We start from the raw sequence: 14,481 nt of genomic DNA, 5'->3' as shown, positions 1-14,481 counted from the left end.
GTCTGGGCACACAGGACTCCCTGGGCACGTGCTAGAATAATGCAGCATCCCAGGCCGCCTGCCCCAGATGTGCTGAGCTCGGCTCTGCACTGTCATTAACGCAGGGAACCCAGGTGCATGAAGAGCAGCGCTGTGTGTGCGGGTAGAAGCCCGGAGGTAGAAGCGCCTCTTTGAGGGGGGTGGGGCAGATAGGAACCAGAGAGCGTGGGAAGGACTTTTCTTTTTTTAAAATAAAAACCTAAAGGATGAGTTTGGGATCGCCAGCAGTGGAAGCAGCTGGGAGGCCCAAAGCTGCCTTCTGACCTCAGATTCCACGGACAGAGCCTGCTCAGAGGTGCACCAGTGGCATCCTCACCTCCTTGTAGGCTGCCCCGAGCGCCTTCCAGCACCAAGGGCAGAGAGGTTCGGATCGGATCGGCTGGGCTCTGACTTCGGCAGGGCCTGGATCCAGCTCCGGCCCAGTTCCAGCAGAGCAGGCAGAGTCTCCGAGGACGCACCTGCACCAAATGGATGGGCAGCAGCCCCATTCCTTCAGTCTCTCTCAGTGTGTAGAGGTGAGCGTGCCCTTGATGCTGCCCCAGCACGCACGCGGCCACAATGATAACGGCTAACGTTGACTTCGTCTTACTGCGTGACAGGCACACAGGTCTTCGCGATGTTCATGGAAAACGTGCAGGATCTTGTAAGTCCCACAAGCCTTCTGGGATATCTTCATTTATGACCTCATGCAGTGCCCACAACCCTATTATTCCCATTTTACAGAGAAGCTAAGTAACTCAAAGTCACACAGCCAACAAGTTGGGATTTGAACTCAAGCACTCTGATTACAGACCCTCCCTCTCTTTTCTGTGTAGGGCACTCTAACATGCTCTGGGGAATGCATCAAAAGTGAATTAACAAGTATTCTAAAGCCACCTGTGTCTATATTTTTGTAAATATTAGGCTTTAAACTTTTGAAAAAAATTTACTTGAGAGGCAGAGAGAGAGAGAGGGAGGGAGAGAGAGTATGTGTGAGAGAGAGAGAGAGAGTGAGTGAGTGAGAGAGAGAGAGAGAGAGAGAGATCCCATCAGCTGGTTCACACTCCAAATGCCAGCAGTGGCCCAAGCTGGGCCAGGGCTGGAGCAAGGAGCCAAGGGCGCAGTCCAGATCCCCCACGTGGGTGGCAGGAATGCAAGTACAGAGCCGTCACCACTGCCTCCCGGGGCGTGCGCTGGCAGGAAGGAGTCAGGAGTCACAGCAAGAGCCAGAGCCGGGAAGCGAACCCAGGCACTCGGATGTCGGACGCAGGCATTTTAAATGCCAGTACCCTCAGCTGGATCCGGTACCCTCCGCTGGAGCCAAAAGGGCCTATACAGTGAGTTCTACCTCAGTTTAAAAATTTTGTTGGAGATAAATGTTTGCCAGACCCCTAAGAGCTGAGTTGACCTGCTTTCCTGGTATAAGCCAGCCAAGAAAAAGTTTTTAAAAATATGTATTATTTAAAAGCATCTCGGCTGTCTCTGTGATCAAACAGAGCTTGTTTCCACCGCAGCCCTGGTGCCTAGCAACGCAGACCCAGTTCTGGAGCGACCCGGCCTTGTCAGGTGGTTGTGGGGCCCGGCCGGTGAGGTGCACCCGGCAGGCAGCAGGCTGTCGGTGAGTCACAGCAGATGCTACCAAACTGCAAGAGGGCACAGGCCGGGGAGTCAGCAGGAATCGCTGACACCCATCCCCCCGCCCCCTGCCATCCTGGGACTGGGCAGCCAGGCAGGCCACCCTGGGTCCGCAGGTGCCCGGGGAGCCTCCTCCTTCTCTCTGCTCAGGGCCTTCCTGGCCCTCATGCTCCAGCTGGGGTTTCTGTCCACCATTCCGTGAGGAAGACCAGAGCCCTTCTCTTCCCTTCTGCAAGGAGAGCACTGGGGGTCCCGAGCCAGGGTGGCTTGTCGGTTACGAGTGGGCACTCCCTCTCCCTGGCACTGGGCGCTCTGGCTCAGGCTGTGCCCACAGGGGCCCCGTTGCTATGGTGATTCTACTACCCACACAGTGTCCAGAGAGAGGGGGATGGAGCCGGAGCTGTTTGCACGCCTTGCTGAAACCGGCATGGACAGGCTGGGATGGTTCCAGAAAGGGTCAGAGGGACCCAGGATGGGGACCAAGTGTAACCGCAGCAGCCGTGTGTGTGTGTGTCTGAGTGTATGCATGTGTGTGTCTGTGTGCATGTGTGCGCATGCGTGTGTGCATATGCATCTACATGTATGTGTGTGCATGTATGAGTATGTATGCACATGAGTGTGTGCATATGTGTCTATCTCTGTGTGCATGTGCGTGTATGAGTGTGTATGTGTGCGCATGCGTGTGTGTGCATGCGTGTGCATTTCTGTGTATGTGTATATGTGTGTGCACATGTATGCAGGCTCACACCTGCACTCTTTCCCGTCTGCCTCCTAATGCCCTTATTGTGGCCCCAAGCACCCCGCAGGGCCTCATCTCATGAAAGTCATAGGTTTCATCCCGAGGTGGGGTTCCTGGCTATTCATTGTGTTTAGTTCCTGTACTGAAAACTGCAAGAGGGGGAAAAATGGCAGCAAAAGACTGAACCATGGGGCCGGCGCTGTGGTGCAGTGGGCTAAGCCTCTGCTTGTGGCACTAGGATCCCATATGGGCGCTGGTTCTAGTCCCAGCTGCTCCACTTCCGATCCAGCTCTCTGCTGATGGCCTGGGAAAGCAGCAGAAGATGGCCCTAGTGCTTGGGCCCCTGCACTCACATGGGAGACCTGGAAGAAGCTCCTGGTTCCTGGCTTTGGATCAGCCTAGCTCTGGCTACTGTGGCCATCTAGGGAGTGAACCAGCAGATGGAAGACCTCTCTCTCTGTCTCTCCCTGTCTCTGTACCTCTTCCTCTCAAATAAATAAATAAAATCTTAAAAAAAAAGACTAAGCTGTGATGAACACTGTACTCCACCTGAGGCTGACTCGTTGGTTGACCTTGTCCTCTACGCTCTTAGATTTCTTACAGAATATGAGGGCGCTTCCAAAAGTTCACAGCTGACACGTATTATAAAAAAGCTATGCATAGATTTCAAACATTTTTGCACCAAAATAACCTTGATTGCCTTTTGCATGGCCTTCTGGAAGTGCCCTGATACCGCGTGGGACTCTGGGAATTACTTGGTGATGCCTAGCCCTCCTGCCACGGCCCTCCAGCCCACACTCAGGCTGTGCACCTGGCGGCTTGTCTGAATTGTCAGTTAACCTGCAAAGGGGTCCTGCAGGTGCACTAGGGCCACGTTCACTTCACCAATGGCAAAACTGAGGCTGAGAGAGGCAAAGTCATTGCCACAGCCAGGAGCTGGTCAGCATAGGAGCTGACCACACTGTCAAATCCACACTGCTGTTCCCGGACCTGAGCTCACTTGGTCCTACAGCCCTGCTTCCCCATCGGTGGGGCTTTACTGGGGGTCTTCTGGGCCCTGAGAGAGCAGAATTGAAGGCCTGCAATGGCAGGTGGAGTGGGGCTGGTATTTAGTCTCCAAATTCAAGAGCCTCCCACCCCTCTTCCCAGATGCTATTGGGACTTATTTCAGTAAACGACCCCAGAGCTCACCCATGGACACATATGTGCTGACCCAGTTCAATCCGGAGTAGTTAATCTATGCCTTTCCCCCGCAGTCATGAACATGGGCTCCCCTTTGCGCAGCCTCCGAGACAGCCCTGATGCAAATAAATGAATTCTCAGGGGTGAGGAGAGGCAGGCCCTCCCGGCTTCCTGCGTCCTCGCGCTCGGAGCTCGAGCCGATTTGTAAAGTGCTTTATGATTTATTCATACCGCTGTCGCAGGCTTCCCAGGACAGCCTCCCCTCGCATAAACCAGCGCGACTCCCAGAATAGAATGCCAGGCTTCAAGAAGAGACAAGCCCATGTGTGGGGGATGTCCCTGCTTCTGCTTCCCAGCCTGCGTCAGCCAGCGTTTGTAGAATCCAGGTCAAACCCGAGAGAGCACCTGTGCCCCAGCAGCCTTGGGCTCACGAACGGGGCGAGGCATCCAGGGCTGCTTCCTGGAGGCGGGAGGCTTTTGCAGGCTGGGTGGCTCTCGGTGTTTGCCTTGGGTCTCTCTGCACCGAAGGCTCGAACTTGAGCTCTCTGGGGGCATTGTCAGGTGGCTGGCAGCTCGTGATGAGGAGCCAGGCGGGGGGTAGCCCAGGAGGGCTTGGGGCCAGGGAAGAACCAGGACAGAGGCTCGCGGCTGTGATTCTCAGCTGGAGGCAAAGGCAGGCCGCCCATCTCTCCCGGATGGCTGCCACTGGGTGATCAGAGAGCTGCGTAAATGAGATGTGCCGTGGTCATGGTTATCCTCGGCGTGGCGTCGTCCACACCAGGGGAAGGAGGTTGGAGCCCTCGGTAGCACAGACAGCAGAGGGCAATCTTTGCTTTCCCTCTCATTTAACTTTCTCAGGGGCAGCCCCCTACCCAGGCCTCACCACTGCCTAGGAAGGCTGACCACAGAAAAAGATGATACCCATGGAACGGCGAGGCAAGGCGGGGTACGAGCATCACGTGGATGCTGCAGCACGGGGGTGGGGGCGCTTAACAGACTCCCAGTACTGCTGCACCTGCAGGGCTTCCACCAGCTGCCATCGGCGGTCACACTCTTGGGCACAAAGCCCACAGGGACTGGCAAGCAGAGCAGCCTGGCGTCTCTGAAGCTGACTCCTGGCACCTGCGGCAGGAACCTGTGGGACTCTTCTCTCCTGTATTCACCCCCTGAGCTCCCAGGAGGGCAGAAAAGCAGGAGGGGGCAGTGCCAAGCTTGGAAGACAATACTCTGCATGCACACAGGGGACAGAGCTAGCCCTGGGGGAACCAGCATCCGCCCCCTGCCTTCCAGGGCTACTCGGGGAGAGGAGGGTTAGCGACCTTCCTACCCCTCCAGGTACCCGGGACTTGACCAGGCACTTCCCATGCTGGACATGTCATGTGGAAGTTAGTGATCACACTGACAGCCCTGGACCCCGCATCACCGTCTGATATAACTAGGCACCAGGGCAGTAGCATCAGCCCGCACACTGGGTCCCCTGGGCTTGCCCCCTTTCCATGTGTCCTGCAGAGAACAAGGACCAGACACGGTCTTGGATGTCCGAGACATGGCTGGTGGCTACGGCATCCTCCCCATGTCTTCCTCACCACCATCGTCGCCCAGCAGGGGGCAACATGGAGACTTTGGCGCAATAAACAGAATCAAAATGACCGCTTTGCAAAATCATGGCTCTCATCACCTTAAAAGAGCAGCAGTCAAAGGGCTGCTTTTGGAGGAACCAGACCACACGGGTGCTTTCACCGTCCCCACCAGGTCTGGCCCTCCAGGAGGGGAAGTGGATGAACAATTGCATCCAGGACAAAAAGACCCAAAGGGCTAACCCAGTTCTGAGAGATCACAGGCACCCAAGTCTAGAAATACATCCCAGCTGGTCACCTTATTCTGGAAAAGGAGGCTCTTTCAACTGAGTGTTTAGCTCCACCTGGTTGTGAACAGCTAACACATGAGCTCCTTCAACAAATAATTAACTAAAGGGCACTTGTTCGGGCACTGAAGTTTTTCAAATGTTAATTAAGTTTTAAAATAATTTTTCTAATATACAGTGAGCACATCACATTGTTTGGGCTTCCTTTAAATGCATGCATTCTCACTGGGGTGACGCAGCCCCTTAGGGGACAAGCACTGGTTCCTGAATGTGAAAACATCACTTTTTCCATCTAGAGACCATAGATCCACAGCCAGTACACAGACAGACACACTGCATAGCTCCAGCATTAAAATTTCATGGAAGAGGTGATTAGGACAAAATGCCTGGAATGATCACACTGCTGAGGGCTGTGACAGGAGAAGTAATGATTGAGAAATGTGGCTGAAATAGACGATAACGATGACAACTCTTATGAATGGCTCCAAGTGGTCCGAGCCGCGTCTCTCACCGCGCTCGGGGATGACCGTGGGAGCGCCTGTGTCTTCCCCGAGGCCCCAGCCCTGACTCTGGATGCTGGTGTGTTTCTGGCTGCTGGTGCGCTGTCCTCCCTCTCCTATGCTATCCCGTGATTTCTCAGCGGCCTGTGAGTCCCAGTGTCGAAACGTTACAGGCAAGGGCGATGCCTGTCTTGGTGTGAAAGTCACCCCGCGCTTCCCCGTTGCGCTGCAGAGCTGCTGAGTGGGAGGTGCCCTGCTTGCCTGCTTGTGTCTTCCCAGGCTCGGATTTGTGTGTTTGGTGGCTGAGGTCACCAAGGAACCTTTATGTTGTAGACGGCGGGTGTACGCAGAGCAACTTACAGTGCACAGCGTCTCGAAGGTCTTTTCCGAGACAAAGGATCCATCGAGGCCAAACAGAAATATGGATGCATAGGACAGCATTCCCCCAAGGATGATCAGGTTGTTCATGTAGGGACTGGACATCTTTATCAGCCTGATGGGAGAGAGGGGGAGGGGAGAAGACCATCACAGACCTTTCCACCTCGTTGTCCTTTTGCAAACACCTGCTGTGTACACTGTCACCAAGGATATCAGAGGGGCCAGAAAACCGTAAGCCCTGGCTTCCTCCACTCCCCCTGCCCAACATCTGCAGGCTTCTAACTGTTGATCTTCCCGCCTCTTTTGTCAAATCCCCCCATCACTTGTCTAGAGACATCAGCATCTTTACCCAGGAATCTGCAGTTGACGCGAAGCCTTAAGTCAACAGGGTTTTGTGGGTGGAGGTGGGGACTCACACTGACTTCGAAGAATTCTGCATTGAAGTTGATTTCCACGGTGAGGGAGGAGGTTTCCCGCCCCATTCCCCTGCCCCACGTGGGCCATACCAAGGAGGTCTGTGGGTGAGACTGTGGGGTTCTCAGGGTGAGGTCCCCCCAGAGTGGATGTGCACGGGGAGCCTCTGAGCGCTGGGGAAGCTCCCGCTGCCTGGGACACAGAGAGTGTCACACGCGTGATGGGAGCCCCCAGCCACTGGGTACGAGAGGTGCAGAGTGGAGCCCATGCCCCCACCCCCACCCCATTTTCACCAGGCTGCAGTTGGGGGCATTCTTAATACTCCTGAACTGCACACACTCATCTGCTACTCTCCTCAGGAATCTTGATGTGGCTCCCAGCTGCCCTGCAAGCCAGTTCTGAGGCCATCAGCAGGCTGCAGGTTCCCTTTGAAGGCCCCTGGCTCCCCCCCACAATCAAGGGTCAGGTTTGCAGGTGCCCCACAGCCCAGATCCTGTTTTGCAGATGATAATTCTGGCCAGCTTCCCCCAAACATTGGCTTCTGCATCGTTCTACCCTAGGGATCCTTCACATTTAAACATGTACCCGTCCAAGGGCTGGAGAGACAGAAAGTGTGCCGTTGGTTTTGTGCTGTTTTCGGGATGGACCACGCGCTGGCTTTCCGGCTGGGCCACTGGCCCAGAGCTCAGCCTCTGCCACTGTCCAGTTGTGCACCCTTGGCAAGTCACTCATGCTGCCATTCCGTCACCCGGGAAACCGGGTCAGCTGATCACACTGCCTGGGGCCCCCAAGAGAAGCTGGGAAGACACTGGGTTCCCGCAAGTCCCTGCATGAACCATGAACCGACTGCTAAATGACTTCACTGTTATCAGCACAGCAGACATGGAGCGGACAGGAGAGACCGAGAGTGGGGGCAGGCTTCCTGGAGGAGGTGGGCCTTAAAGGATGTGTAGCTTTTAGGAAGACAGAGAGGAGGAAGGGTTGGAAGTATAGAGACATTTACTTCCTACCTCTCGGCAGATGTTCCAGTAGCCACGTCAGCCAACAAATCCATTGGCACCTACCTCTTGGTTAGGGAGTGATAGTCATTTTCCCTGGAGGCCAAATGGGGTAGCTAAGAAATGGAAAGGGCCCAGTTGTGGGACAGGGCAGCTTGCGGTTGTGAGGGAGTTCCTGAGGCCTGCAGGAAGGCGGCTGCACACTCATGAAGAGCTGAGTGCACGCCCAAGCCTTGGGCTAGTGCTAATAGGTATGGCCATCACGGCCATCACTTAAGGATTGGACAGAGTATGTAAACATTGCTCCAAGTTCATATTTCTAAATTTATTTTCATGTATTTGAAAGCAGAGAGGGAGGAAGGGAGAGAGGGAGGAAAAGGGGGGGAAGCAGATCTCCCACATGTTAGTCCACCCCCTAAGTGCTCACAACAGCTTGGGGCTAGCATAGGCCGGAGCCAGGAGCTAGGTCTGCCATGTGGGGGCAGGGACTCAGGCACTGCAGCCATCCCTGCTGTCTCCCAGGGTGTGCATCAGTAGGGAGCTGGGATTGGCAGTAGAGCCAGGACTGGGATAAATAAAATAAAAACCAACAGGTGAATACAACGTTTTTGTTCTTTAGGAAATAGGTTCCACCTAAGGAATTGCTTCCAAAACAACAAGAACGACAAAGCAACCCAGACACAAACCAACCAACCCACAGCCCACAGCGGCCTGGGGCTCCCATGCTCCTCCTTTGCAAGCAGAGAGGGAGAAGACAGTGTCCCTCAGAATGGAGCTCATCCCTGGCAGCCTGTGAGGCCATGCCACGTGGGCGTTTGCACCGAGCCCTGCTCAGCCTGTCCCCGGCACAGCAAGGGGCTAGGGTCAGGGATTTGCTATGGAAACTGAAGAAGTTGGCTGGCTTGGTAAACACCAGCCTGCCGTGCTGGCGGTGCTGCCCACAGCTGAGCGGAGGAACTCAGAGCACGCCTCTTTCCAGTGGGGTGGGAAGGAGGAGCGAAGGAGATGGGGAGCAAGACAAGAGATGCAGGGCTGGCACTGTGGCGTAGCTGCAGCGCTGGCATCCCATATGGGCACGGGTTTGAGTCCTGACTGCTCCACTTCCGATCTAGCTCTCTGCTATGGCCTGGGAAAGCAGTAGAGGATGGCCCAAGTCCTTGGGCCCCTGCACCTGTGTGGGAGACCCAGCGGAAGCTCCTGGCTCCTGGCTTTGGATTGGCACAGCTCCGGCCATTGTGGCCATTTGTGGGGTGAACCAGCTGGTGGAAGAGGATCTCTCTGCCTCTGCTGTCTATAACTCTGTCTTTCAAATGTGTGTGTGTGTGTATATGTATATATATATATGCACATCTTTTTTTTAAAAAGACATGAAATGCAGAGGCCAGGCCATACTCCACGTGGCCAGAGCCTCAGAGCTGTCACCTGTAACTGATGTATGGCAGGGGCTTCCTGGGCTATGGCCTGCAGACCCATGGGAGCCCCTGCTACTGGACTCAGAAACCCCAGCAGTGGTGAATCCCCAAGATGTTGAGGGGCGAGGGGAGAAGTTCAGGGGTCTGTGTTCAGTCTCTGCTCCATCACATGGTGCATGACATCTGCCAAGCTTTGAGAAGGCCCGTGGACAGGGACCCTCGCCTTACCCAGGCTCCCCCGGCCTCAGCCTACCATAGACTGCTGTGGGCCCCGCAGCCCTGCCTGGCTGCAGCACCCGTGACATCCCAGCACCCGAGCACCACGCTCTGGGAAATGCTGGCCCCATGGCCTGGCACGGGTGCTCCTACACTTTGCCCGGGAGGCTCATCAACCCACAAAGCAAGGTCCTGGCGCAGAGGAAGGGGCTGCTTACTTCTGATTCCGGTTCTTGATGTTGAAGAAGAGAAAAGCGCTGGCCATGACCATTCCCAGGATGGTGAGGGCGGACAGGATGCTGTAGAGAGGTAGGGAGATCTGGCGCAGCTGCTCCAGGATGATGGTCTTGTCTTTTGGGGGTTCGGATCCTAGGAAGCCGAGGAGAAGACAATCAGGGGAGCCCCAGAGCACCTCTGCCTTAGTGTCCTCGACATGTGGCCAGGGCCCTGCATCCAAACTCCATGTAAGGCACATCCAGCGCTTGGCCGGCCTACCCAGCCAGGAGCCTGAGCCAGGACTTATTTCTTTCTCTAAATAGATTCAATAAGGGATTTGTGATGCATTTAATAGCCATTAGAAGACCAGAATCTGATTTGGTCTAATTATGCTGTTGAGAAACCATCACCATTTATCCCCAAGAGTAATATAAGGCTTGGAAGACACAGGGCTGGCTGGGTGGGTCCCCTTGGGTGCCACTGGGGGTGAGGGACTTGGCTTTGGTCTCAGGGACTTTGCTCGGACACATACACAGGACAGATGAGCAGTCCGCAGCAGGGTGGCCCCTTGCCCGTCACTGCACGGTGACACGCATGTGCTCTGCCTGCAGATTGCTGTCTCAAGGTCATTACGTTATACAAGCTCTTCTGTTTCGGTAAGACTTGCTAACTGCGGGAGGCACAGCTACCTCGCCCTCCGTATTGTGCTGGGACTGGACAGGGAGGCAGGATTCCACGTCTCCACGTGACTACAGAGCTGCCTTGCTCATTCTGCAGGGCACCAGATGACCCCATGCAGGGTCTCAGGGCCAATGCGTCCGTCTGCACAGCAGCGGAACTGCCCTGTTAGTTTCTCTAGGAAGGGGCTGGTTCGGGAGGAGGACAGCAGGTGCTCTCTTGGCTTCCCACAAACCCCCTTTTTTTCTTGGCCACTATCTCAGGTCAGGTTTCAGCAGTAGAACTTTGAATCTGTAGACCTTTTCCTTCCAGTGGGGCTGTGTGGAGTCAGCCAGCTGCCGGGCCAAGCCAGCAGCCAGGGAGCCCCACTAAGCATCCTGCAGATCCCGTGGCCAACCATGGGTGCCAGCCTTGGGTATGCTTCTGTTCCCAGCAGAGAAGCGAGGGCCAAGCAGATGTGGTAGCAGGGGTAGAGAATGCCCCTGAACATCTGTGTGTAAAAGATTCTGCCAGCAAGTTCAAATGTGTTTGGAAACATTCAGTGGATAACAAGAGTTTGAGCTATCCACAAAATCTAGGGAAGATGTCAGGCTCTGAAACAGCTAGGAAGCCCGCTGGCACGGTCAAGGTGAAGCTGTCAGTAACTCCAGAGACAGGAGTGACTCCGAGGGCTGGCGTCAGGCCCAGAGCGCTGGAAGTAACAGCTCGGTAGCCACTCCTCCCACCCCCAGCACACATCCAGGCTGCAGGAGGCTGGCTCAGGTGCCTTTGGGCTCCCAAACACAAGAGCAGTCCTGGGGACACCCACGAGTTCTTGGCCTGAAACAAGGGCCCCTCGAGACACTGGGCTTTGGACAAGAGGCGACATGACCACTGTTGAGGTTAGGGCCCAGTGTGTGGGAAGCAAGTTCAGAAAACCAACAACGCCTCCTCCTCCTCCTCCCTCCCCCTCTCCTCCCCCTTAAAGGCTCCGCTGCAACGTGCACGTTATGGAAACCAAATGGGGATCGTCTATCACAGGCGTCAGTCACGGCACCAGGCCTGGAGCCGCCTTCTCGCTTGTCACCCAGTCCATTCACTCAGGTGCCTCCACTCCTCACTATTCATTCTCTCATCATCGTTAACAATGACTCATCACCACTCACAATCATCTTCCACCTGTCAGGCCTGATGTGGGGACCAACGGTACCAAGATGGATGTGACACAGTCCAGCCCTCAAGGGACTTATGCACTGACCATACAAACAGGAGAACACACCAAGAAGCATCCACACCTATTGAGTGCTGGCTGCAGGCTGAATTCTTGACGGAGGTTTTCTCCCTTGCCCTCTCGTGGGCAGATGAGATTATCCTCATTTTGTAGAGGAGGCAACCGTGTTCTAGGTATCTGGTAGCCTTTGTGTATAAGAAGTGGCAAAGCTGGCAGGATTTGAACTCAGATCTGCCCAACTCCACGCAAGCTGCCTCCCCTGACAGTGGGGTCCCAGTGGTTGGGTGTAGGAAGGCCTGAGCAGGAAGCAAGGGGCAGGGGCAGAGTGCATTTCCCCCGATGGAGCCAGAAACAGTCCCCGAGAGGATGAGCAAGAGCTGAGACTTGGAACACGAGTGCAGTCACCGGCCGTTCACCAGGAAGCCAAGGCAGGAGCGGCATCCCGGGCAGCGGACACAGCGCCTCAGTGCTTGGGGAGCTAGAAGCACGGGCTGGGGAGACTTGAGAGAAGACAGCAGAAGTGGGGAGGGGTTCCTTCATGGAGGCCTTGGAGCCACAGCGCAGGGCGAGGCTCCCTACTCGGAGCATTGGGGACGAGCAGAGACCGGGGCGCGTCTTCAGTCCGGCTTGACACAAACAGCGCTGTGGCTCTCGAGGGCAGAATGGACTTGACGGGGGCTAACGCTGCTGAGGGGCAGAGCCCTTGAAGGGTGGTGCAGGGGTCCAGGAGAGAGGATGAGAACTGAGGCCAGGCAGAGGTGTGGGGGGAGCTTGGCGCTGCCCTGACGGTGGGGGTGCTCTCACTGGGCTCTGGTTCGGGGACTGGCTGTCCACCCTCCAGGGGCGGGGGAGGTTTGGAGTTGTAGGAGGTGAGGGCCCAGGATGGCAGGGCCTGTGCACAGTCACCTGGTGCCCCTGTGGCTTACGGAGCCACTGATCTGGTGTTGGTCTGTATTTCCTCCCCACAAATCCAGGCTTTCCTGTCAGTTATGTTGGGTGTCTTTTCTTTCTGTTTAAATCTTTTCTTCAGTTTGCAAACCCAGAAACCTTGTTCAGTACACCTGCTCTCTTGGGTTTAGGAGCAGCTGGGCCCATCTTGGGGATCTGGACTCTGGCAGTTGCAATGGGCCATGTCCCTTGCAGGCTTTGTGACTTTGGGTGTCACCCTCTGCAAGAACGGGGTTTCTGTGGCTCTGTGCTTGGTGAGCCTCCCTCAGGTGGTGGGCGGGTCCACTGGAGCATGGAAACCATGCCACGAGCCACCCTGGGAGGCTGACTGCACCTCTGTGTTCTCGAAGCAGAATCCCATAGATCAGTGGATATACAGGGACAAAGCAAGGCCTGACCAAAGGGCCTGTGGAAGGGCCGTCTCTGGTGGGCAGTCTTGCCTTTAAGAAAGGACTCCATAAAGGAAGCCAGATGGCCGGATTTTTTTTTCTGACCCAGTGAGCTATTCATGTAGTGACTAGGCTGACACCCATCCATCATCTATCTATCCATCTACCCATCCATCCATCTACCAACCTACCCACCCATTCGTCCACCCAGCTCATCCATCCATCCATTCATCTATCCATCCATCCATCTATCTGTCCACCCTCACATGTACCCACCCATTCACCCACCCAGCTCATCCATCCATCTACCTGTCCATCCACACATCTACCCACCCATTCATCCACCCAGCTCATCCATCCATCCATTCATCTATCCACCCACCCACCCATCCACACACCTGGCCATCCATCCATCTACCCCACCACTTATCCATCATCTGGTTGAGTATTCATTTTTTTTCCACCAAATATCACTTCATCTCCATCATGTGCTGGATCCCAGATTGTGTCAGAAATCCAAAGCTAAACAGGATCTAGTCAGGGGCTCATGATGCAGTCACCCAGTAATGTCAACACAAAGCGACAGGGCTTGTAAGAGAGGCAGAGACAAAAGACTGGAAGCAAAGGGAAGAAAACCTTTGGATCTGCTGGGAGGCAATCAAGGAAGGCTGCACAGGGAAGATGGCATTGGCCTGGTTGTAGAAGCCGAGGAGGAATTCTCTAGCAGAAGAGGGGGCGTGGTTTTCCCCGAAGTGCAGTGGGAGGAGGGGACTTGTTGACAACGCAACCACCTGCTTTTTACAGGAGGAGGTAGAGCAAAATGTCACCATCTACATTCTATGAGAGTTCTCAATGCCTTCAATGGTTCAGATTCCATGCAAATTCCTGGGACTCACCCAGGAGCTGGGGTGCAGTGAGTGATGGGGACCCTGTCTCAGTGAGTGCGTGCGTGTCTGGAGGATGCGCCCTAGGTCTCATGAAGCCAAGGACTCTGAACTCGTCCCCAGTCCTCAGACAATGGAGAGGGCCCTCTCCTTCGAGGAGCCCACAGGCCTTACCTTGGAATCTGATGGTGTCATTGATGATCTCCAGCGTGTCAGCCACCGCGTTGTACTCTCCCACCTTCACCTCCCTGCTGTCTGCAGAGGGCAAGACACAGTGGCTGTCAGATGGGGACCCTGGGTTTGCACCGGGGCACTCTTAGCCCAGCTCCTGCTCCCCTCACAGGCCCTGCCCATACCCTCAAAGGCTTCTTTGCTCACTCTAATACCCTTGTTGGTTAGCAGACCCCCAGGCCGAGCTGGGCTGCGGCATCCTCTCACACCACCTCACCAACTGGCAGCTCCTTCTCGGCACCCACTTCAGGTGAAACCAGTCTGAGAAGGCACAGTGGGCTGCTGGGGCAGGGTGGGCAGGGTCCCTCACTGCCCTGGGCTCCTTCGTGTGCACCTGACTTGTTCCGTGTGTGTTCACATCCGAATGTACCTTTGCCCTCATTGTTTTGGTGAAGATGACCAGGAACGGCCCAGGCCATGGCAGGAGGATTGGAGGTGGCGGGGTGGGGGATCAGATTTTGCAAAGGGTTCTTTTTTTTTCCCCAGGCAAAATCAGGACAACCGGATGACCCAATGAGAGAGGAAAAATAGGGGGGCTTTGGTGTGGTGACCTGGGGGCTCAGGCACAA

At 55.3% G+C, this 14,481-nt stretch overlaps 1 protein-coding gene across 1 annotated transcript in view; it reads right to left on the bottom strand.

Annotated features, from left to right (window-relative positions):
• GABBR2 (gamma-aminobutyric acid type B receptor subunit 2) overlaps positions 1 to 14,481 on the bottom strand; it is a 351,363-nt gene that overhangs the window by 66,127 nt on the left and 270,755 nt on the right. The window contains exons 9-11 of the mRNA XM_062206955.1: positions 13,856 to 13,936; positions 9,575 to 9,725; positions 6,299 to 6,431 (exon numbers count right to left, since the gene is read on the bottom strand). Of these exons, the coding sequence (XP_062062939.1) occupies positions 6,299 to 6,431; positions 9,575 to 9,725; positions 13,856 to 13,936 (365 nt within the window). The remainder of the gene's footprint in view (positions 1 to 6,298; positions 6,432 to 9,574; positions 9,726 to 13,855; positions 13,937 to 14,481) is intronic.

The sequence above is a fragment of the Lepus europaeus genome, chromosome 12, assembly GCF_033115175.1.
Source record: "Lepus europaeus isolate LE1 chromosome 12, mLepTim1.pri, whole genome shotgun sequence".
Lineage (NCBI taxonomy): Eukaryota > Metazoa > Chordata > Mammalia > Lagomorpha > Leporidae > Lepus > Lepus europaeus.
This window is presented reverse-complemented; position numbering and strand designations above follow the sequence as displayed.